Source organism: Heteronotia binoei, chromosome 12, assembly GCF_032191835.1.
Source record: "Heteronotia binoei isolate CCM8104 ecotype False Entrance Well chromosome 12, APGP_CSIRO_Hbin_v1, whole genome shotgun sequence".
NCBI classification, from domain to species: Eukaryota; Metazoa; Chordata; class Lepidosauria; order Squamata; family Gekkonidae; genus Heteronotia; species Heteronotia binoei.
Window position 1 is genome coordinate 57,491,883 of NC_083234.1, and position 25,230 is coordinate 57,517,112.

Here is a 25,230-nt window from a genome sequence, read left to right on the forward strand (position 1 = left end):
GTATAGTACTCCTGTACAAGGAGTTTCCACTTATCCATTGTGTCTAACAGCTGTTGACTGACATCTATCTCCTCCATTAATTTTTCTTGGCTCCTTCCAAAGCCAAAAGCCACTTGAGCTGTAAATCAACAACATATCTTGTGACAGTAAATTCTGTATGTGCCGTGCTTCGGATTGCCTCAAAAAAGCTAGTCCTGATCTGGAAAAGTGGAAAACGGTAACCACACAGGGAAAAGAAGGGCGCAGGACGTCTGGCCTCTGTGACAGCTGTCCATGACAGAGAATGAATGGACACACAGCAGACGTGTGTGATAACCAAATGAAGCGAAGTCTGTGTGATAACCAAATGAAGCGAAGTCTTGTATCATTTCAAAAACTGAAAGATCATAAGCTTCCACGAGACAGATTGATGCTGGCATCCGACAAAATCGGCTTTAGCCCAAGAAAGCTTGTGTATCCACATATCTGCATGTATCAAAACATCTGCATGTGCGTGTGTGGATTATCTGCTTATACAGATATTGATTATCCTTATCTCAGTGGGCTAATTGAAAAGGACACTCCGTGCATTGGATGAAGTAGACTCCAGATCATGGAAGTTCCTGCCACGATAAGCCTACTAGATTTAAGAAATGTCGCAAGGCCCTTTTAAGTTTATTTTTTTAAATGGCGTTGAACAATGTGCAGTGCTTAATGAAACGGGAGAGCTTCTCATTTGTGCGGAAAACGCATTATTGCAAATAATTATTGCAAAACGCATTATTTAGTGCAGTGTGAACGCACCCTGCAGTATTACTTATATGCCCCTCCTTTTAATTAAAAATGGATTCCGGGCGCAGACGTCTTGCGCCCTTCCTTTCCCTGTGGTTACCGTTTTCTACTTTTCCAGCTCAAGACTAGCTTTTTTGAACCAGTCCAAAGCACAGCACATATAGAATATCCTGTCACAAGAAGGCCAGCAGCGTTGCTCTTCTAAGGGCGGGGCCATGCATATCCTAGCAACCGCCCGGGAGAAGGCGGGGACCTAATTTCTACCACGCCTCTTGGTCCTCTTCCTTGGCCTGAATCAATGGGGCCGGACTCCGAATCGCGGGCGTTGCTGCGGGAGCTGAAGCCTGGAGACGTGCCAGAAGGCGCGACCTGGTGCGTTTGTGAAGCAGGGAGGGGAGGCTTCTGTACGTGTGAATGTAGCTTTTGACCTGCAAAGAGAGAAGTCAGCGCTTGATCTTTAGTGAGAGGCGGCTGCGTTCCGACACGGAAGAGGTTTCGCCGATCCTGCGTGTGTGCAGACTCCATATACGTGGTTTGCACGTCCCAGACGAAAAGGGCTAGCCCAGGGGCAGCCAAACTGGCTTAATGGAAGAGCCACATAGAATAAACAGCAGATGTTTGAGAGCCGCAGGACATGAAGGTCAGATGTTTGAGAGCCACAAGACAAGAAGAAAGGAAGGAAAATGGAGGGAGGAGGAAGAGAGAGGGGTGAAAAGAAAGCAACTTTAACTTTAAATGCCTTCTCCAAGCAGGACAGTGGGGGCTTCGAGAGCCACAGAATATGTTTTTTTTTTTTACTATTGTGTGCATCTTTTATTCAGAACTGTTCTTAAGTCAGTGTACAGTTTTGCCCCCTCCCCCCTGTATCTACAGAATATGTTTGAAAGAGTACCGAGCCGCAGTTTGGCCACCCCTGGGCTAGCCCTATCTCAGTATTTTCACAGATGTAAACAGGGACATTTTGTAGTTATGCTTGAATAGGATGTTGCAGCAGACCATTGGTTAATAAAGTATTATTTTCTCTGGCTAGCGCTCCAGAGAAAGCGTTTCCCCACATTCTGCTACATTAAATAATTTTATTGGAAACACCTGGGACTGAACTGGGGACTGTGTGTGTGGAACATGGAAGCACAGCTCTTCCCTAAAATGTAATTGTCCCATAATAATGTTGTAATTAGGTTGGCCTTTGATTGCCAAGACTCATCAGTACATGACTGGTGTGAGGTGAACAGTGTTTTATCTGCAGGAGCTGTGCCTGGAAACTGAGTGTTTGGGCTGGAAGAGATGACCCACCACAGTTGAAGGGAGGAGAAAGACTTGTAAATGAAAAAGAAAGCACAGGAGAGATTTAAGGAAGATTGACAGGGGGATCTGATGTGGTAGCTAGAAAGGGAAATATGATTTTAGGCTGCCTCAACAGAAGTATAGTATCCAGATCATGCGGAATGATATCACTTTACTCTGCTCTGGCTAGAACTCAGCTAGAGTTTGTGTTCAGTTTGGGGCACCACGGTTTAAGAAGGATATAGACAAGCTGGAAATGTCCAGAGGAGGGTAATGAAGATAGTGAGGGGTCTGGAGATCAAGTCCTACAAGGAAAGGCTGACGGAGCTGGGTATGTTTAGCCTGGAGAGGAGATGACCGAAAGGTGATATGATCATCATCTTGAAGTACTTGAAGAGGTATTGTACAGAGGATGGTGCAGAGTTGTTTTCTGTTGCTCCAAAAGGCTGGACCAGAACAAACAGGTTGAAATTAAATGAAAAGAATTTTTGGCTAAACATTAGGAAGAACTTCCTGACACTTAGAGCAGTTCCTCAGTGGAACAAGCTTCCTCACGAGGGTGGTGGGCTCTCTTTCTTTGGAGTTTTTTAAACAGAGGCTAGATGGCCATTTGCAGAAATGCTGATTCTGTAAACTTAGGCAGATAATGAGAAGAAGGGTAGCAAGAGTTGCATAAATGCTTAGTTCTCATGGCCTTTTTTACACTCCCAGGGATATGTTGATTGCCACCTTGTGGTCAAGAAGTAATTTTCTCTAGGCCAGTTTTGCCAGGGATCCTGGAGGAGATATACAGGGGGAGTATTTGTAAGTTTCCATCAATGCACAGGGACTTGGGCTAGATGACTCTGGAGGTCTCTTCCCAACTCTATTTTTCTATGGTGTTGTGTTGCATTGTATTATTCCCATATTGCAGATGGAAGGGCTGAAGCTAAAAGTCTTGAGTCTTGGCCTAAGGCCACTGAATAAGTGTATAGCAGAGAAAGATCTGGACCAAAGACTTCCTGATTCACAGACTGGCCTCATAGCAGTTGTGCTGTCACCAGTTCAGTACAGGTCTGTACCAGTGTTCCCTCTAAGCTGAGTTAGCATGAGCTAGCTCACAGATTTTTAGCCTCCAGCTCACACATTTTTGTCTTAGATCGGGAAGGAAGACCCCAGAACACAATAATTTATGCAGTAGCTGACAACTTTAATGCCAGTAGCTCACAAAGTAGAATTTTTTCTCACTAGACTGCAGTTTAAAGGGAACATTGGTCTGTACAATACAATACTATACAGGTTTGCACAGAAGTCATCCCTACTGGATTCAGTGGAATTTATGCCCTGGCAAAGTTATTGTTTTTCTCTGTTTGCTCCATACAAAACTACAGACTTTTGGCAAACCCTTTGATTCTTTCTCTGTTTCAGGTACACCTTTGCCCCACTTGGGGAGAGCCCCTGTGCTCGAGTGGGCCACAATTGCTTGTACTTGCCTCCATTGGACTCAGGCAGTAGTAAAAGCAAAGCTGTCATTGTAGGGGGAGCAAACCCAAATGGCAGTTTCTCTGATGTGTATTTCATCGATCTTGGTAAGGGTTCAGAGTATTATTTTGCAGCTGAGTTTATGTTAAAGGAGCACCAAAAAAGTACAACATAAAGTATTGAAATTAACTTCCTGGGAATCTTAAGCGTTTGCACTTAAAAAGCAGGTTTCTGGTCCTCATGATTCTGAAAATATGCCTGAAAGTGTGGGACTAATGTGGAGTGATTGCCATAGCTACAGGAGTTGCTTAATTTATAGCACTCAGGGCCTAAAGTGTTTCTTGCCTTTTCCTGTGGACTAGTGGAAGCAAGCTAAAATAAAAGACAAAAATAAAGATTGCATGATAAAATGTGCTAAATAAAGATAAATCCCATTTATTTACATAATTTATGCTAGTTGCATTATTTAGTATTTCTGCTTTCAGGATTCAGGTTACCTGGATACAGAATGTTGTTTTGTATTTAGATTAGAGGAGATGATTACAATACTTGCATGTGTGTATTGTATTCAGTGCAAGGGACTTTGCTCCATGATCGTAACTGACAGCAATCCCAAGCGGGTTTAATCAAAATCCTATCCAGGTCTCTTCAATACGACTTTCTGCCAAGGAAGTATTCTTAGGACTGCACTGCAAGCCACCCTATGCTCAAGTTACCAGTGTGGTTTTTTTTTAATATCCCATAGATGCACACAGTTGGACCTCGCCTCATTGGGATGGCCTCTTGCCCCGATATGAGCATTCAGCCTTTATTCCTGTAAGCCAGCCCACAAAACTCTGGGTGTTTGGAGGGGCCAATGAATCAGGGAACAGGAATTGCTTGCAAGTTTTGGACCTACGTAAGTGTTTGTTACCTCATATTTGTTACTTCTTCAAATTATCTTTTAAAAAAACCCCTCCATACAGTATTACTGATCATATCTCATGGGTCTGTGCCATGAAAGAGGCACTTTCACCTGGTTTGAGGAGTCTTCAAGAGGTTTCTTGAATAGAAAAGATCACGTTTGAATTACTTTTGAACAAGAACGGTAATTAAGAAATCTCCAAAACTGTGTAAAATCAGGGTAGTTGTGGTTGCCTTTCTCCATGACATATGACACTTCAAAAATGTATGCATTTCTTTTATTTATAATTTCAATTTAATGGTTGCATTGCCTGAAAATATTTCTTCTCTGTTAAAACAATTTTATTTAGTATATGGTAATATATGGTAACAATATCTATTTCTTGCATCATTAATAACTTCTTTTTATCTATCCCATATATTATTTTCTAACCACCCTTCCCCCCCACCCTTCCCCCCGTTACTTGACCCCTGCCGGTGTTATTTACTTTAAGTACTAATATTTAAAGGTACCCTTAACTAATAAAAACAAAGATTAATATTTTTCTTCCTTCTAAGACTTAATCATTATCAAAAATTGTCCAATGTCCTTTTATTTTCCACTCTTTTTCTACATATCTTCTAAACTTTTTCCACTCCATCTTAAAAACTCTTAAGTCATAGTATCTTAAAATTCTTGTTAATTTGTCCATTTCACTCCATGACATAACTTTTACAATCCAATCCCATTTTTCTGGTATTTTTTCTTGCTTCCACAACTGCACATACAATGTCCTAGCAGCTGAAAGCAAGTAGCCTGAAAATATTTCTTTATAAAAAATACTTCTCTTTCTGTTTTTAGTACAATGTGGCTCATAGCAATATAAAAGTCAACATACAAACAATAAAAAAAACAAATTCAATAAAAACACAGAGTTAAAATTCACAAAGCAGTACATTAGCACTTGGGAAATCAATAAGAGTAATTAGTATTGTTGGTCTCTAAACAAAGATTTCAACTCTCTAGTACAGCCAGCCTCAATCAAACTAAAAACTTTGCAGAAGAGGTAAATTTTAATGGACCTAGTAAAAGCTGCAGTGAAAGATGTCATCCATGCTTCATGGGTGAGGGTATCAGCAATCCTGGTGCTACCAATCAAAAAGGCCTTGTTACACATTACTTCCTGTTAGACTTCCAGTGATAGGACCGGAAGGAAGAAAAGAGGTAGCTGTTTGTTTCAATATGAGCTTTTGTTAGCTACAGCTCAGTTCTCCAAATATATCCTCCAAGAAGGATGGCTTCTCCAGATAGCTTCAATGTCTAGATTGGTTCTTTGGTATGAATCTGATGGTTTGTGAGCCTTTATGTTTTCCTTACTAGAAAGTGGAACTTGGGAGAGTCCTGAAGTAACTGGCACTCCACCATCCCCAAGGACATACCACACATCCTCTGCAGCAATTGGGGACCGGTTGTACGTATTTGGTGGAGGTGATAAAGGGGCATATCCTGTCCAAGACCAGCAACTTCATGTATTTGACGCAGGTGATTTACCATTTACTTTCTAAGAAAGAGTATAGTCTTTTTCATCTACACCGATTAAAGTCTCCCTGACCTAGAGTAGGATTGTCACATTCAGGGCTTTTTGTTTGTTTGTTTCTGGCAGTACTCACCAATATGAGCACCTTTTGGCCTGCCCTCCAATACCAGTGGAAGGATTTGGTGGAAATCAATGCAACCTTGTGTGTGAATACCAGCACTTCTTTGTACAAAATAAGCACTGGACATACTAGTCTCATATTAATAGTTTGGACTGTGATCAGATATCCCTTGAGGTCAAATGCCCTTGAGGTCAAGTGTAGGTAGCCGCTTCCCTCTTTCCATTCATTCTGAGGACATTTGTTAGCAAGGGACAGGAGGAGGGCTGCTTGTTTCTTAGCCCAGGCAAAGGCCTCTCTGCCAAGGACACCTTACATTAAAATGTATGGGAAAATTACCTGTATTGTTTCATAGAATCACAGAATAGGCCATCTCTAGACCAAACCCTTGCCCAATGCAGGATCAGCCTAGAGCAGGAGTGGCTAAATATAACATAAGAGCTTAACATAAGAGCTACAAAGAATAAATGTCACCAGTGGGAGAAGAAAACACACATGTACCGTATAAATCACTGACCTCTGTTTGCATCATTATGCATCTCCCTTTGCCTTGACACCAAAGTTAGTAAACACAGCTTCTATAAGAGCTATGAAATTAAGGGGGAACCCTGTGCCACCCTCTTTAATTCCCTCCCTCCTTCCAGTGGCTCCCTTGGCTCTTTTGCTGTTTCCCCACTCTAGGTCTCAGGGCGACCTCTGTGGTGGAAGAGAAGAGCTTGCAAGCCTGCATATTTCCCCCTCATTTTTCCTGCTTCACACATGGCGGAAATAGTCACCTACCTATGGGTCAGTGCTCAGAGGCTGTTTGAGGTCACAATGCTAAGCATGCTTACTTGAGAGTAAATCCACACTAAGTTCCTCCTTTGGGAGCCTCACAGTATGTGTGAAAAAGCTACATGTGGCTCCCAAGCCGCAGTTTGGCCACCCCTGGCCTAGAGCGTCCCTGACAAGTGTTTGTCCAGCCACTACTTAGACTGCCAGTGAGGGGGAGCTCACCATCTCCCTAGGTAGTTGATTCCACTAGTGAACGACTCTCACTGTCATAAAAGTTTTTCCTAATATCCAGCAGGTACCTTCCCGCCCTTTATTTAAACCCACCCTTATTTTAAAAATTAATTTTAATTTCACAGTGAATTATTTTGTTTTGTAGGAAGTGTCAAACCAGTTGGAATAAATGCTTTTTTAAAAAAAAAAATAACAGCTTATTTATTATTTGATTGGTCTAATAGTTGGCCAAATCTTCTTTTTAAAAACCAAATCTTGCAATAAGAAGCATAAATAACTCGCATGACATTTTTTTTAAAAGGAGCCAGGGCTCTGTGGCAAAACAGTGATCTCAGTTGTTAACTGGGCCTGGCTGTTGGGAGCATATTTTTAGTATACTGAAAGGTCTTTAATGGGGTACCTGTTTATTTGTGGCCTCAGTTTGAGCTGTTTATGCTGACTTTGAAAGGGTGATGCTCAAGGGAGCCACATGTGCCACCTGCTCCATGTTTCAGGAAAGTGGGCAAGGCCCTTGCCTGATGGGGATTCTGATTAGCACCTAGTTCCCGTTTTGAAACAGCCACCACCGGAGGAATGGGTAAACTGCAAGTCTGTTCACCAGGGCCTGAACCCATGTTGGGGGGTGGTGCTGAGAAGAGCCACTGGTAGCGCTGTGCATCAGAGGCTCCTGAACCACTGTATCACTGGCGTATTTCACAGATGAAGTTCTGGAATATCAAGCTGTTATCTTTAGGGCTGTTATCCAAGGAAATAATTGAATGTAAACAATCTTTTAAAAAAATGATGAAGACTTGATATATGTGCCTGTTTGTTATACAGATGGAATATATGAAGCTGCCTGCTTTGTGTTTGTGTGTGTGGTGTGATTTAACCTGTGACTGGAAGCAGGGCCCCAGGCAGAGAAACTGGGTTGGGTCCAGTTTAAAGTTTCTATCAACAGAAGAAGCTGCAGCTCCTTGATCTTCACAAAATGCTACTCCTGAGGTGACAGAGGATGCTGAGGAATGAAATTGGGGGGGAGGGGGTCTGCACTGGAAAATGGTATTGATGGGAATTGCTACTTGAAGAAGAAGATGAAGAAGATATTGGATTTATATCCTGCCCTCCACTCGGAATCTGAGTCTCAGAGCAGCTCACAATCTCCTTTATCTTCCTCCCCCACAACAGACACCCTGTGAGGTGGGTGGGGCTGGGAGGACTCTCATAGCAGCTGCCCTTTCAAGGACAACTCCTGCTAGTGCTATGGCTCATCCAAGGCCATTCCAGCAGCTTCAAGTGGAGGAGTGGGGAATCAAACCCGGTTCTCCCAGATAAGATTCCACATACTTAAGCACTACACCAATCTGGAGCCACCCCACTCCTTGAATTGGAAATCGCAGGGAATGAACCTTGGACCATCTTCATATGAAAAATGTGCTCCTGTAAGCCCCTTTCCAAATATTTTATTGTGGCCTCTTTCTAAATATTTTAGAATGCTTTCCCCTACATGTGATCTTATTAGGTATTTAAACCCAGAACTCCTGGCATCAAAAATTAGAATCAGGTCCCTAAATGATGATGCTGCCTTCTTCCAAGTCAAACCATTGGCCTAGCTTAGTATTGCCTATTCTGACTGGCAGCAACTTTCCAGTCCTCACCCAGCACCTAGTTCTTGAGAAGGGTTGCCACTAGATCTGGTTGGGAAATACATGGTGATTTTGGAGGTGGAGCCTGGGGAGGCCAGGGTTTATGGAGGAGAGACCTCAGCCAGATATAATGCCATAGAATCCATCCTCGAAAGCAGCCATTCTCTCTTGGGTAACAGATCTTGGTTGTCTGGTGATCAACTGTAATAGCTGGAGATCTCCAGGTGCCACCTGGAGGTTAGCAACCCTGAGACTGAACCTGGGCATTGCATGCAGAATGTACCATTCACAATTCCTCTGCAGATCTACTGCAGGAAATTCCCAAATAACCTCCAAGTTCACAGGATCAGCATTGCTGTCAGATGTTCATCTAGCCTCTGTTTAAAAACCACCCTCCTGAGGAAGCCTGTTCCGCTGAGGAACTGCTCTGTCAGGAAGTTCTTCCTAATGTTTAGACTCTTCTGATTTAATTTCAGCCCATCGGTACTGGTACGACTTTCTGGGGCAATAGGAAACAACTCAGCACCATCCTCTATAATGACAGCCCTTAAGTATTTGAAGATGGTTCCTCTTAACGGCTTGGTCTCCAGACCCCTCACCATCTTTGTTGCCCTTCTCTGGACATGTTCCAGCTTGTCTGTATCCTCAAACTGTGGTGCCCAAAACTGGACACAATACACTAGGTGACGTCTAACCAGAGCAAAGTGATATCATCACTTTGTGCGATCTGGACACAGCCCAAAATCACATTTGCCTTTTTAGCCACCGCATCACACTGCTGACTCATGTTCAGTGTATAGCGCACTAAGACCCCTAGATCCTTTTCACACATACTACTGCCAAAACAAGTCTTCCCCCATCCTATAATTATGCTCTGGATTTTTCCTACCCAAATGCAAGACTTTGCATTTATCCCTGTTAAGATTCATTTTGTTTTAGCCCAGTTTTCCAGCCTGTGATAACAGAGTTGCAATACAACTTGCCCTTAGTCTTGTGAAATGGTGCAAATGTAGCTCAGACCAAAGACCACCAGTTTAGCTTTAGATCACAACAAACCCAGTTTGATAATATTAAAAAAAAAAATTGTTTTTCTGTATTTTGTCTTGCAAGGGATTCTCATGCTCCAATTTTGTGGCTGAGAGATTCAAATTACACCTAAACTCCCCCTTCCTGGTATTTTAAAAAATCTCTTTACAAAGTGTAAAGCCCCACCTTTCTGCCATCATCAGGTACGCTTTGCTGAAATTGAAATCTGATTTGCATTGTCAAATCTGTCTGTAACAATTTCCATTTAAAAATCTCAACAAGGTGCAGAGTTAGGACTTTCCCATCATGTCCTGCTATAGCTCCTCCCCCTCTCTCTTGTTTTGTACTAACAACTAGCTGATATTGACAAACACTTGATGAAAAGTTCTGGATGACATGAAAGATTACTCATGACTTTGTGGTATATTGGCAGGTCCTAATCCAAAGTATTGCACTGTAGGTCAAAGGAAAGTAATCTCCCTGCATCCTAATGCACTTGGTTTTCTCTTGCATAGCCACGTTGACATGGCAGCAGGCAGAGGTACAAGGGAGTCCTCCTGCCCCTCGGCATGGCCACGCAGTTGTGGCACTTGGAACCAGGCTCTTCATTCATGGTGGTTTGGCTGGTGATACTTTTTACAGTGATCTGTACTGCATTGATACAAGTAAGTGAGGGGTGCTGATTTTAAAGAAAGGGTTTAAAGAGAGCAGATTTAGGTTTCTCCATGTTAGACCACAAACTATACTATAGACAGGTTATTGGTGGGATTCTGAAACTGATCCAAATTCTGCAATGCAAGTGGAGTAATGGTGCAGTTGTGCCACATAAGATCTTTCTCAGATCTGGTTTGAGTCTGTATGAAGCAGAGATTCTCAGGATGCTTTTTAAGAAATGTGTTTAATTAATTTTCACCCACATTGTCTGTGGTTCAGTTAAAAACCTGTGTGTGAATTTCAAACCAGTTCTGTGTGGGATACAGACTGACTATTGGTTTTATCTTCTATGTGCAGGAGATATGAAATGGGAGATGTTGATGCCCACCGGATCTGTCCCAGGAGAGCGGGCAGCTCATTCAGCAGCTGTTTTTCAGGGTCATTTGTACATTTTTGGTGGAATGGATCCAACAGGTGCACTGGACTCAATGTACAAGTATCACATAGGTGGGTTCTGGCAAGGAAGACTGGGAAGGAGTCTTAAGCGGTTGCAAATGACCAGGTTACTTTGCTTGGGGGAGCCAGTTCAGCACTAATAAATGACCCTATTTCAGCAAAAGATGAGGGTTATGTATTGGGTTGGACCCTATCTGACATTTCTGCAGATGAGAGGGGGTGATTACTGTCTGCTGTGGTCTTTCTGGGGGTCCACCAGGAGTAGCATTTGGAGCTGCAGCAGTGGGGAGATGAGAAGGCTGGGCATCTCTGATAGAAAATCCTTCACTCAATGGTGATTTTTAGGATTTGAACCTGTGACTAACACAGCTGCTCTCCCTCACCCATGTCTGAGGCTCTGAAAAACATTGTGCAAGATGAAAAAGCACAAAAGGCCTGTGCTCATGGCATCCCATCCACAGAAGCCAAAGTGACTAAGTATTAACACAGCTGCTCACCCACCTCCCTGTGCTTTGCTCATCTGCAAATTATTCCCTTAATGAGTATTTGGCTTTTTAACATTTCAGAAAAAGGTCACTGGACACGTCTAAAGTTCAAGAGTCCTTTGCCCCTGGGGCGCCTGGACCATTCCATGTGCATCATTCCCTGGGAAGCTCCTTCCAAGGACAAAGATTGTGGAGCAGCAGCTGGAGAAGAGATCACTGGCCAGAAAGAAGCCACTGGGAAGGAAAACTGCTCCAAGAAGCACCTGTGTCTTGTATTTGGGGGAATGGATATGAGGGGGGAGCTCTACAAGGACTGTGTTGTAAGTTTGCTTCAGTAAGAAAAACCAGATGGTGCGGAAAACAGCACAGCTCTTAGCAAAAGCAAAGGTTGGCCCCTTAACCCCTGGGGAGCCTTTTCACTGACAATCCAAAACCCAAAATCTTATGGCAAACTACTGTGAATATGTGCATTCTTGTATGTTTCTTGAGGTTCAGGTTTCCAGTTCTTGAAATGGTTGGGAAAGAACTTATGCAAATGAGCTGGTTTATTTTACTGTATCTGGTAATTTAAATGTGTATAAATAGATAATGTTCAGATCTGTAGCTGGATGTAGCTTGCAGCCTTTTTTCTACCTGGGGCTGGCCACAATTAGGGCAGTATGTTTGGCAATTGATGCCTAGAGGGGGGAAATGTGAAAGACCACCACCAGAGGATCTTGCTTGCCAAGCTTAAGTCAGAAAAGAGAACAGTTGTCAGGACAACCATAAAGGATTACATTATGGGAGACACAACAGGTGAGAGGAATAACCCCTTTAGAAGACATCCTCTTCTTCTAAGGGGAGGGAAATGCTGGACTTCTGCTTTTAGTGTGCTAAAGAGCTACCTTGGGATATTTGCATTACCTCTTCCCTCCCCCCTGGACGTATCTTAAAGGTAAAGGTAATCCCCCTGTGCAAGCACCAGTTGTTTCCGACTCTGGGGTGACATTGCTTTCACAGACTTTTTACAGGGTGGTTTGCCATTGCCTTCCCCAGTCATCTGCACTCCCCCCCCCCCAACAAGCTGGGTACTCATTTTACCAACCTCAGAAGGCTGAGTCAACCTAGAGTCTTACATGGTTATATTCATACACATAGCTGTGTGAAAAATCGATGAACACATCTTTTGCTTTCTTGGTAGAGGTGGGATGTTTATGCATCAGAGATGACAGATGGTGTTTAGTACCTGTTCCAGTGCCTTCCTCCAGTAAAAGAAAACTACAGGTGGTCTAATCTTAAATCTGACCACATTATAGTAAGCCTCAATATCCCCCTGATCATTTTGGGATCACATGACAAGGTCATGCCTTGTGCTCAAGAGCAAAATGTCCCTGTTGCATTTGATAAAATGTGTATTTAAGTTGAAGGCATGGCTGAGAGAGCTGATACCTATTTAATTCTTAAGACCGGCTTAACATCCCAGTCAAGCATACAGATTCTGCCTGTTAGGCAGGTACCACTGAATGAGAAAAATTCATTTTATTTTGGTCTTGGCTCTTTAAAGTAATTTCTCCCGGACTAGCCATTTAAAATACACATCACCAAAATGGGAGAAATGGTTAGTTCCACACAGCATGTGCAGTGCTAAACTTGTTGACCAATGTAAGGCCTCATCTCATTAGCCTCGGCAGCCCTCAATCACCCAGTAAAACTTATTCAGCATTGGACAGTAAGCCAAGGCTGCTGAAGCTATGACATTCGTTAACTTTCTTCAGTGGCAGCAGTAACGGCAAAACCAAGTGGCCCATTCTGGCAAAGAATTTAAAATTACAAAACTATGACAACTGCTGATGGCACTACAAAAACTGGTGTGCAAAAAAACCAACAAACCTACTCCTGGAAAACTCCAACTAAGTTAGCCTTCCTTCCCTCTCAGTACACCAGATTGAAGCTGGGACCTTCTCTCATTGTTTGTTGTACTAGATTATAGTAGTGAAACTCTGCTGTTCCTTAAAGCCACTAATCAGTGACTGAATTCAATTAAAAAGACGAAGAGCACACCAGTTCCGTTATGATCACTCTTTTGAGGGCACAGAAGCTGCATGAAAGCTCTTGTGGGCTTTTGAGTAGCATGCCCCGGCTCATCATGAGTTGAGTAGTGCTATCAAGTGGTGGACCAGTCACACACACAATTGTGGAGCCTGCTTGTTACAGAGGTGGCCACAGAAGCATGACCCATGTTAATTCAGTTACCCATAGGAATGATAGATTAGGCCCAGATCCAGTGTCAGTAACAAATTTATTGTTGTCACTTGAGGGTAGAAAAGTTTGTCACAGAACACACATGACCCACTTTGTTAAATAGAATGGTTTTAAGGTGAACACTTCTAAACCCTGGTTGGTTATCCCCCCCCAACCCCCCCTTATCAGCTGCTAATGAAAAGCAGTAAACAGCCACTTTGGGCTAGCATTTCCAACTCCACGTAAGTGAAGATTCTGATCACATTCCAGAGTTCAATAGTTTAACAAAAGTTCCAAGTCCAATATTTACAGTGATGACATTCAGAAGACTGAGGCCTACAATTCATCTTTCTCTCCTCCTGTTTCATCCTCACCGGGAGGAGGGGCTGCACCACCATATAGCTTGCCCACAATGGGCTGTACCAGTTCTTCTAGTTCCTTCTTTTGTGCTTTGAAGTCTTCAATCTCAGCATCTTGGTGACTCTCAAGCCATTCGATCTTCTCTTCCACAGCCTTTTCTATCGTGTCTTTGTCTTCCGATGACAGCTTGCCTCCTAGTTTCTCCTTATCCCCAATCTGATTTTTCAGTGAGTAGGCATAGCTTTCCAGCTCATTCCTGGCATCAATCCGCTCCTTCAGCTTTTTGTCCTCCTCTGCAAATTTCTCTGCATCGTTGACCATCCTCTCAATTTCTTCTGGAGTTAGACGGTTCTGATCATTGGTGATGGTGATCTTATTTTTGTTGCCTGTGCCTTTGTCCTCAGCTGTAACGCGCAGGATTCCATTCACATCTATTTCAAAGGTGACCTCAATCTGGGGAACACCCCGAGGTGCAGGAGGGATGCCAGTCAGGTCAAAGGTTCCCAAGAGATGGTTATCCTTTGTGAGAGGACGTTCCCCTACAAGAAGAGCCATGGTTTACATGAGTTGTTCAAGTTATATCATCTGAAAACCCACACAACTACAAATTGCTCCTTATTCAGCAACCAACGTCACTCGCTTATATGCAAACATGCACAATGGCTAATCATAATCCCTGAACTCAACAATTATGAGAAGCAATTGTATGCCTTGAAACTTTAGGCTCCAACACTGGACATGCCCTATTACTTTAAGTCCATTCTATTCCTCAAAGCAGCCCAATACAAGGCAGTAGCAGAAGTTTCCAAGTCAACAGCTAAGAATGCAGGCTATTTACCTTCAAAGACCTTGATTGTCACAGTTGGCTGGTTATCTGAAGCAGTGGAGAAGATCTGCGATTTCTTGGTAGGTACAACCGTGTTCCTTGGGATAAGCTTGGTCATGACTCCACCAACTGTCTCAATGCCAAGAGTTAGAGGGCAGACATCAAGCAGCACCAGATCGCCTATGTCAAAATACAAGGCAATTAACACATCATTATCTACGTAATGTAAAGCAACATCGTATTTCTGCTCTGTAATTATCCCATTTCAATGCAACAGCTAGATAAATATCCATGCTATACATGCACTTGTAAATACTGGAATACTGGGCCCCACATCTCGGCTTTAGTGAAAAACCAAGCAGCTTCCTCTGGTGTATGCCCATACTCAAGACAATAGCTGTAGCTGCCAAGTGCCCACATGTTATTGTAGTGTGTCATTATTAAGGCTGCTCAACCTACCAGTGTCTTGATCCCCTGAGAGCACACCAGCTTGGACAGCAGCACCATAAGCTACAGCTTCATCTGGATTGATGCCTCGAGAGGGTTCCTTCCCATTGAAAAATTCCTTCACAAGCTGCTGTATCTTGGGGATTCGAGTAGAGCCACCAACAAGAACAATTTCATCAATGTCAGACTTTTTAAGGTCTGCATCCTCTAGGACTTTCTGGACAGGCTTCATGGTAGAACGGAAGAGATCCTACAAGAAACAAATTTCATTAAGAAAAAGCACACTTCATTTTTTACTACAAGCTGCAAAATGGATGCATTCAGATCTGTTTCTGCTCAAATACAAAGGGTCAACTACACAAATCCTCACTGTTGCTTCATTTATCACCCTAGGCTTGATGGGTCTTTGGCTGTTCCATTTCATTTGTGGAAGGCACTTCAAATAAAGCCCACTTAGATTGGCCTTAAGAACACAAAACTTTTAAATTCCAACATGTCAGCCATTTTATTCTGAACTGCAAGATTTTGTTTTGCATTTGTTATAAACTACTTTGGAATCAGATGAGAATGTTAGTCACGGCTGCAAACCTGGCTCCTCCAAATTGGATAGAAAATCTCATACATGGTGCCCATCATCTGTCCAAAGCAGCAGCTTAATTTTAGCAGAAGGGGCTCTTAATCACCTCTATTTAAGATACCTACCATGTTCAATTCTTCAAACTTGGCCCTGGTCAAGGTCTCTGAGAAGTCTTCACCTTCAAAGAAAGATTCAATCTCAATCCTGGCCTGATGTTGAGAAGAGAGCGCACGCTTTGCTTTCTCCACTTCTCGTCGTAGCTTCTGAACAGCCCGGTTATCCTTCCGAACGTCCTTCCCAGTTTTCTTTTTGTACAGCTTAATGAAGTGTTCCATCACGCGCTGGTCAAAGTCCTCACCACCCAGGTGAGTGTCCCCATTGGTAGCCACGACTTCAAAGACTCCATTATCAATTGTCAGAAGGGAGACATCAAAGGTTCCACCACCCAGGTCAAACACTAGGATGTTCTTCTCGCCCTCCCTCTTGTCCAGTCCATAAGCAATTGCAGCAGCAGTCCTGCAAGAATATGCAAGTGTGTCAGGACCACTTCACAGCCTTCTCCCCACACCCCACTGGTGCCCAAACATCTGCAGAAGACCAACTATTAAGCATACTTACGGCTCATTAATTATTCTCATGACATTCAGTCCAGCAATGGTACCAGCATCTTTTGTAGCTTGGCGCTGGGCATCATTGAAGTATGCTGGCACAGTGACAACAGCATGAGTAACCTGATATTTAAAAAAAGACATGAATGTAAGCTCCCATTTCTGCCACCGTAGCATCTACTGTGCCTCATTTCTGTTTTGGGAACCCCACTGAAAGCACCCACCAAGGACTTCTTTCAAATGCTCTCCTGAGGAAGTTTAGAAGGGATAGCCCATGCCAGGTTGAGCAGCCAAGTTACCTCTGAAAGGCCCACAAGTTCAGGAGGCATTAATACCCTTCTCAGATTTAAAAGAGTTTGAAGGGATCCTGGAGCTCTCAAGACATCTGGCCCAAGACCCCCGAGAACCACTGTTGTTTTCGGGGGGGGGGGGGGTGTTGTTTTCCTCAAAACACACATTTCATTTTACCTTCTTTCCCAAATAGGCTTCAGCAGTCTCCTTCATCTTGGTCAAAACCATAGCTGAAATTTCTTCTGGAGCAAAGGTCTTTGTTTGCCCTCCTCCAATATCAACCTGAATATGAGGCTTCGACTTCTTTTCAAGGACCTGTTGAAATAGATAGAAATTTAGATGCCATCCTAAATTTATGGCATGCTTCCCCCTCATCTAGAATCTCAGCCCCTCAACTACAAGTTAAGATGTGTTCATTATCCCAAGGAACCACTATATCAGAAAAATGTAAACACTGTTCAGATTCTCCCATTCTATCAAAAACATTACATGTCAATGCCCTCCCAAAGAAATACGGCACTACAGCTAACTTTATAAAATGTGGTCATTTAAAAATTCTGGGCAGTCTAGTCCTTCAGTTTACAACTCTGTAAGAAATAAAGGCTCACTAATCACAGTCTATGGCCTACAGGGTGCTTGGCATCCCCTTTTGTAGCTCTGTTAAGCCCCACATAGGGGTGTGTGCATGTGTGAGAGAGAAGAGTCATGGTTTGGATTAGTGAATCACAAACTGTAATAGGTTAGAAAGGTGACACTCTACAGGCAGTAATTTTTCTAGCTGTAAACCTTTATTCAGGCTCAAATTCATTTCTAGTTCTTGGCAAGTTTGCAGCAGAGAAGGAACCTACACCAAAAATATACTGCAGGTTTCAAACTGGAGCTTTAGCAGAAATAAATATAAAATGCACACCTTGAAAGGCAGGTATTTGATATCTTGCTGTACAGAAGGATCGTTCCATGTTCGGCCAATCAGACGCTTGGCATCAAACACTGTGTTCTCAGGATTGGAGGTCAACTGATTCTTTGCTGCATCACCTATAAGACGTTCTCCTTCAGGTGTGAAGGCCACATAGGATGGAGTTATTCTGTTGCCCTGGTCGTTGGCAATTATCTCTACACGCCCATTCTTGAAGACTCCAACACTGTTAAGAACACATGTATTGTGATCAATGTACACATCAAGGTAGCAAAGCTGCCAAGGAATACTGCTCACTAACACTGACCATGGCGCAAGGTAGCTACAACACCATTGTACCCAGGGCTTTTTTTTTTAGCAGGGATGCAGTTCTGGCTGGCTTGGCATCAGCGGGTATGGCCTAATATGCAAATGAGTCCCTGCTGGGCCTTTTCTACAAAAAAAGCCCAATGTGAAACAATGATGACATCAAAAGGTGTGGCCTAATATGCATATGAGTTCCTGCTGGTCTTTTTCTACAACAAAAGCCCTGATTGTACCTATTTGGAACATATGCTTCAATACTGGCATTTCTCTATACTGCTAGTATTTCTAACTGCAATGCTGTACTGGTGCCAAGATGGTGTCTCAAAATGTGTATCGGTTTCTCTCCCCCAGACAAATCTAAAAAGGCGGGGGAATTTAACTGGAAGTACAATTTAAGAGAATACCCTTATAATCAGAATGCCACTCCTCCACCAAAACACATGATTTTTACAACTGTTCTATTCTAGACTATTATATTTGCAGAACCCATAATATAACATATTACATCAGATTTTACTCTATTTTGCCTCGCACACTAGACTGAACTATTAGAGGTAAGCACCAGAAAATAGGTAATCAACTAATTCTGCTCCCTCATTACACATACCATGAGTATGTTGTTCCCAGATCAATGCCAACCACAGTCCCCACATCTTCCTTTTTGTCATCTTCGTCTGCAAATACACTGCCAATAAGCAGCAAACAGACAAGTATGTACTTCATGTTGTCTTCGTGTTTTTTTCACAGCACCTGAAAAGTCTTTGTGTATTTCTTCAGCAGCTGAAAACCCTGTAAAGAAGAAAGCCAAATATCAGCTGTAGCACCAAGAAGAAAAAGACCACATACCAGGACAGCTGCACAGGATAGCCAAGTACTACCACCAACCTACAAAATTGTAGTAATCTTGGAGTCCCACTAATCTAGGTAAAGGTTAAGAGAGGTGCATATGCAAGAACAAGACCAACCAGAGTCACATGGCACCAACAAGAAAATGGAAAGCAAGTCTTTTTGGAGTAAGCATTTTTAACTGCTAGTCAAGACAGGGGAGCCAGAAGGGAGCACCCTATCAGCTCCCCCCATACCACTTCCAGAACTAGGTAATCTATAGTTCACAGAAACAGTAGCAAACTTTAAGGGGAAATGTAAGTAACTTCTCAGAGTCCACTAGCTTGAGTTCCAAGACATCCCACCACCAATGAATGCTCTGTTCTCTAGAAACTACTGGTCAGCATAAGCACAGGCCCAACTTTTTCTAACTTCTACCCAGTCCTTGGTTTAAAAGCCTGTTTAATGAAGGCTGGATCTACAAAAGCAAGACTTGCATAACTAAACATACCACATAAAATGCCAAATATCAAGAATCCCAGCAGTACAGAACCAGCCTACTGCGGAATCCTGTTCCTTCCATTTCATTTTTGGAATAAATAATTCATGCTGATTCTACACCCAACTTTAACAACAAAAATTAACATGCTGTAACAAAAGCACAACTGGGGTAGGTGGGGAGACAAAATGAAACCTTAAAGTCATTTCTCAAAACTAGAGAAGAAGGCAACAATCTAAGATTAAACCATGAAACACTTGGAATGTGGTAATATAGTATAAGCAACATAGGACAACGACACATTTTAACAGGAAGACCATACTCAACCCCAATGGAGAAGAGGAGAAAATACAAATACAAACTACTCCTGTAGCTAATTGCTTCGCAAAGCTGCTGAATATTAATGTTCCTCTAACCAACTCCTTACAACAGAAGCATTAAAAAGGGAACGAGAGCCAAAAGCGCAAAAAATCCACCCAAGGCACTGTCCATCATAGAAACGAACATTGCCAGAAGCAACAAAAACAAGGGGGGGGGGTTAAATTCCGACATAATTTTAAACCAAAGAATGAGTGTTCAGCATAAATTATTACTGCAGTTTAACTACTTATATAATTTTAATTTTCCGGTGTTGGGGGGGGGGGGAATGAAACGTTAAGACAAAGAACACAGAAAGGGGGGGGGGGATTGTGAACCCAGCTCAGAATCGCGTAAGCGGCTACAAATCTCCCCCAACACGAACCAGGGGAAAGGAAAAGTTTTAAAACCATGTTCTCTACCCTCGTGCCATTTACTTAAATATATGACCGTTGCTCTCCCTCTAAAATCCCCCAATCTATTTCCTCCAAGGATCTCTGGAACATAATACATGGGGCGGTGGGGAGAAGGCACACTGAAGGTACCAACTGAATGGGGGGGGGGGGGCAGCTATGATCCCCTTGGATGCTGCGACTCCAAAAGCCGCTCTACAAGAGCTATTCAACCGCCCACACACATGGACCCAGAACAGAGCGCGCACCCCCACCCCCGAAAATGGATGCAGCCTTACCTTCTTAGGCCCGTAATCCCAATTCACAAAACTGGCTCCCTTCCAGCACACGAGTTAACAGTCAGTCCTTTCCCCAACTCCCCTAGCTTTTCAATCGTTTCAATCGAAGATGCAGGCCCACCCGTGCTCCACTTTATATACCTTTTCTCAGCCTTGCGTGGACTCCTTCTATTGGTCACTTTTTCTTCGCTGGAGCCTCCTTATTGGCCACTTCCCACCATGCTGTCCGATACCTATTGGACCACTGCAGCTGTGACGTACCCCGTCGCGCGCCGCGCCGTCGCCCTCCTCTTTCCTTTCCCCCACCCAGTAATGGCCTAAGCCGCCGAGAGTCTCATTGGACCGCCTTGGCCAGTAGCGCGAACCAATCAGAGGACGCGGCAATGGCCAAGCGGAGGAAGCCCATTGGCCGCGGTGGGGACGTCATGTTTAAAAAATAAATGCTAGAGAGGGCTGGCCCTTTCTGGAAGTTTCTATGGTTACTGGGCCCTTAGCAACTGCCGGGGTCTATAAGAAGAAGGGGTTGCTGCTAAGGGCCCTTGATGCTCCCATAAAGACAAACGGAGGGCTGCTTCACACATTGCACCCTTTAACGTGCAGCTGCCCAGAAAAGCAACATTGGGTATGGAACTCTTAAAGCATATCTAAATATTAGCCTACTATACGTTATGTTATTTTCATACCACTCTTCCATTTAAACTGTTGCTAGTTTTGGTTAATGTCACAAAATTTACAACAACAACAAACCAACACATAATATGCAACAGTAAAAGCCATAATAACTGTCTACCCCTTAACTAACCATCACAACTCAAACAAAATAAAAACTCCTTTTTAAATTAACACCCCTCATGGCTATCTCTCCATGGATTTCACCTGCTATTTCTTACAGGGAAGTGATTTGATGTACAAAACCACAGAGCCAATGCAAACTTTGCTGGTTGTGTGAATTGTCTCCTAAAATGAGTAGTGTTACAGCCCTTAAAGTGGAGGGGACACCCCAATGGCCATTTCCTTGATCAGAAAAATCTAAGCTGCTTTTCTAATTGAAGTAGCTGCCCCAATTAATGCTGGATTCCTCATCTGATGAAGTGTGCTTAAGAGCACACGAAAACTTACATTCTAAATAAAAATTGGTTGGTCTTAAAGGTGCTACTTGACTCCTGCTTTGTTCAGCTGCTTCAGACCAACACAGCTGCCCGCTTGGATTTATCTGCCCCAAATAAGACATTAATTTATAAACAGAAACATGAACAAAACATTTTAAACATTTAAACATGAGTATCTGCTTGCATGGCATAACATGTTAATTCAGATCTAAGAATTGACATCTTGATGACTGTAATTACAAACAAAATAATCTTTAAAAGTCACTTCTAGTGCCTTTGTCACCAACACCATTCCTTTGGTAGGGTGATGAGGTGCTCTTGCACACTCAGGATATCTTGGTGTACATGAGATCACACCCTCTTATGGTAGATTAATTAGGCAACGAAAAAAGATACAGCACATAGATAAAAACAGTGATTTTGCATTAATATTTTATGACACTCCATATCGCTGCTTAAAACAAACAGATTGAACACTGGCAGATTAATCAGTCTTGAGTAATTGTTACCAGTGTTCCCTCTAAGCTGAGTTAGCGTGAGCTAGCTCACAGATTTTTAGCCTCCAGCTCACATATTTTTGTCTTAGCTCAGGAAGGATGACCCCAGAACACACTAATTTATGCAGTAGCTCTCAACTGTAAAGCCAGTAACTCACAACTTTAATACCAGCAGCTCACAAAGTAGAATTTTTGTTCACAAGACTCTGCAGCTTAGAGGGAACACTGATTGTTACCAGGGCTTTTTTTTTTTTGTAGCAGGAACTCCTTTGCATATTGCACCTTTGCACACAACACCTTAGCTGATTCTCCTGGATTTTACAATAGGCCCTGCATTAAGAGCCTTGTAAACTCATGGAGGATTGGCAACATCAGGGGTGTGTGGCAAAGGAGTTTCTGCTACAAAAAAAGCCCTGATTGTTACTAAAGTTGCCAACCTCTCAGTGAAGCCTGGAGGCCTCCTGAAATTATGACTAATGGCTAGACTATAGAGATTAGTCCCCAGGAGCAAGTGGCAGCTTTGTAGGGCAGACTGTGGCAGCACATACCCACTGAGTTTCCTGCCCTCACCAAACAGTATTCTCAGATCTCTAGGAATTTCTAAAACTGGAGCTGCCAATCTTAATTGGCACTCTATGGTTCCATGTTTGTATTAGAATAGTAACCCCCCTCCAGTTTTGACATGTACACAAAAATACACTTCATACTCTCCATTAATTGAACATAAATTCCAGTGGTGGTTCCGGTCCTGTTAAAGATTCTGAGAGGCCAAGGAACTGAATGTTCCTTTTAATCTTTCCTCACCTTCTTCCTCTCTACATCCTTTGTCTATGTCATTGTTTTTCACAGCACAAAAAAAACCTAGTTGTGCAACAATATTTTTCAAAACCTGTACTTCAACACCATAGGTTAGTACATCAGTGTGTGTTACAAATTCTATTCTAAAATTTCTAAAACAAACCAAAAAAACTGAAAGGCACTCCTGAAAATCAGAACTTCTCTTTGAATGTTGGCTTTTGGACCCTAGGTTAGTAGGGTTCTGAAACAAATGTTCACAACATCACCTAACATGAATTTGAACTGAGCCATTAATGGGGAAAGATGGGGACAGGGATGGAGCTCTCAACCAGGAAGAGGAAAGGAGCAAATGGTCTCCATAGTGATTCAAATAGCAGAACAAAAAGGACATTCAAGCATTACCTTCCAATGAAGTAAATGGCCCAGAAAATGGAGTATACTCAATGTACATGTAGTCCTATGGTTAGATGTTTACTGATCACAGAGCATGCCTTGGAAAGAAAAGGATCTTTATTTATTCAGACATTTCTACTCCTACTTTTCTCCCAGATGGGGACCCAAGCATAAGAACATTCTCCCCTCATACATTTCATCCTTACAACCACCACCCTGTGGGGTACACTAGGCTAAAAAGTGACTGGCCCAAAGTCACTCAAAGAACCTCCATGCCGGTGTGGAGTCATACTAGGGAAGCCAGCTTCCAGATGGGACTGGGGGATCTCCCAGAATTACAGCTCATCTCCAAATGACAGAGAACATTTTCCCTGCAGAAAATGTATGCTGTGGAAGGCAGACTCTGTGGTATCGTACCTCACTGAGGTCTCTGTTCTCCCCAGGCTCCACCCCCAAATCTCCAGGAATTTCCCTACCTGGAGCTGGCAACCCTACCCCCACCTGCTGTCAGTGGCCAGGGGAACTTGGCAAACCTAATTTGTACCTGGGTCTCCTACATTCTAGTCCAACAGTCTAGCTGCTACACCAACTGCTCTCATTTCAAACACTGACACACACACAGAGTACAGCAATGTTGAAAGGACCCCCTACATGTGGGAAGTCATCCTTTTCCCATTAAAAAGGGGGGGGGGACGATTATGGTTGCATACTCACATATGGCAAAAGATTAAAAAGCTCACTTTGCCACAATCATCTATTCATCCTTTCAGAGAACATTAAAGTTAAAGCATATCAAGGAACAGGGGTCACTTTGTAGAAAAACAGGAGGCGGAGCTCATCCAGGGATTGTTATGCAACGGCATCTACTATTCAATGGACAAGGAGGTGGAACTCTTAGAAGGAGGAGGAGGAACTCTCAGAAAGGTTCAGGAGCTGTACTCCTGTGAGCTCGCACTGACTCTGAGGCCTGTCAAGGAATAACTCATACACATTAAAATTATCCTATGTACTATTTAACTGCATGTTGAGCACCAAACTTTGGTTAAGCTACTAATTCTGAGATTTTTGACCATACAGCACACAACACGGAAGGGAATCTGGACCAGGCATTACAGGCCATGGCAACTTGGCTTAGGCTGAGTGGGTTGAAGTTGAACCCGACGAAGACAGAGGTCCTTTGCGTGGGCCACGGTGCTCTGGGGAGGGAAATACCTCTCCCGGTTTTTGACGGCGTGCCGCTGAAAGCGGCGCACCAAGTCAAGAGCTTGGGAGTTCTGCTGGAGCCTTCATTATCAATGGAGGCCCAGATAGCAGCCACTGACAAGTTGGCATTTTTTCATCTGAAGCGGGCAAGGCAGTTGGCCCCTTTCCTGGAGCGTCGGGACCTTGCAACAGTGATTCATGCGACGGTCACCTCAAGATTGGATTACTGCAATGCCCTCTACATGGGGCTGCCTCTGTGCCAAACCCGGAAGCTGCAACTGGTGCAGAACGCGGCGGCTAGGCTGTTATTAGGGCTCCCGAAGTGGGAGCACGTACAGCCGGGGCTGCGCGGACTGCACTGGCTGCCAGTTACATACCAGGTTTGTTACAAAGTGCTGGTTATTACCTTTAAAGCCCTATATGGTCGAGGACCTGCCTACCTGAGGGACCGTCTTTCCCCATACGAGCCCCAGAGAGCACTGAGGTCAGCGGGGAAGAACAAGCTGGCTATCCCCGGGCCAAAGGAGGCAAAACTGCAGAACACCCGCACACGGGCCTTCTCCATTGTAGCTCCACACCTTTGGAACCAGCTCCTGGAAGAGGTGTGGGCCCTGTGGAGCCTTGACCAATTCCGCAGGGCCTGCAAGACCATCCTTTTCAGGATGGCCTTTGCGGATTGCTGATTGAATGATTGATGGATTCGCCTCAGTGACTTTCGCCATCATGCCAACTGACAGAATAGCACCAGAAATGTTTACTGTTAATTTATTGTCAATTTTAAACTAGAATGGCTTTAAGACTAATGTTGATTTTAAAAGTTTGTATAATTATTGTATGGACATGTTGTTAGCCGCCCTGAGCCTGCCTAGGCGGGGAGGGCGGGATATAAATAAATTTTATTATTATTATTATTATTATTATTATTATTATTATTATTATTATTATTATTATTATCATCATCATCATCATCATCATCATCATCATCATCATCATCATCATCAT

At 43.2% G+C, this 25,230-nt stretch overlaps 2 protein-coding genes across 2 annotated transcripts; one reads left to right on the forward strand and one right to left on the reverse strand.

The window, feature by feature from the left end:
* The first annotated feature begins 961 nt into the window (after positions 1-961).
* RABEPK (Rab9 effector protein with kelch motifs) lies at positions 962-11,908 on the forward strand. The gene is made up of 7 exons (XM_060251875.1): positions 962-1,143; positions 3,463-3,623; positions 4,262-4,414; positions 5,780-5,941; positions 10,226-10,375; positions 10,722-10,871; positions 11,387-11,908. The coding sequence occupies exons 1-7, from the start codon at positions 1,070-1,072 to the stop codon at positions 11,641-11,643; spliced, it is 1,107 nt and encodes a 368-aa protein (XP_060107858.1). The 5' UTR covers positions 962-1,069; the 3' UTR covers positions 11,644-11,908.
* A 1,656-nt stretch (positions 11,909-13,564) lies between these two features.
* On the reverse strand, positions 13,565-20,387 carry HSPA5 (heat shock protein family A (Hsp70) member 5). Its single transcript, XM_060251606.1, has 9 exons — positions 20,229-20,387; positions 18,464-18,645; positions 17,545-17,776; positions 16,812-16,949; positions 16,354-16,466; positions 15,861-16,251; positions 15,171-15,408; positions 14,724-14,891; positions 13,565-14,424 (listed from the first exon to the last, which is right to left on the reverse strand). The coding sequence occupies exons 2-9, from the start codon at positions 18,577-18,579 to the stop codon at positions 13,862-13,864; spliced, it is 1,959 nt and encodes a 652-aa protein (XP_060107589.1). The 5' UTR covers positions 18,580-18,645; positions 20,229-20,387; the 3' UTR covers positions 13,565-13,861.
* Between the last annotated feature and the right edge of the window lie 4,843 nt (positions 20,388-25,230).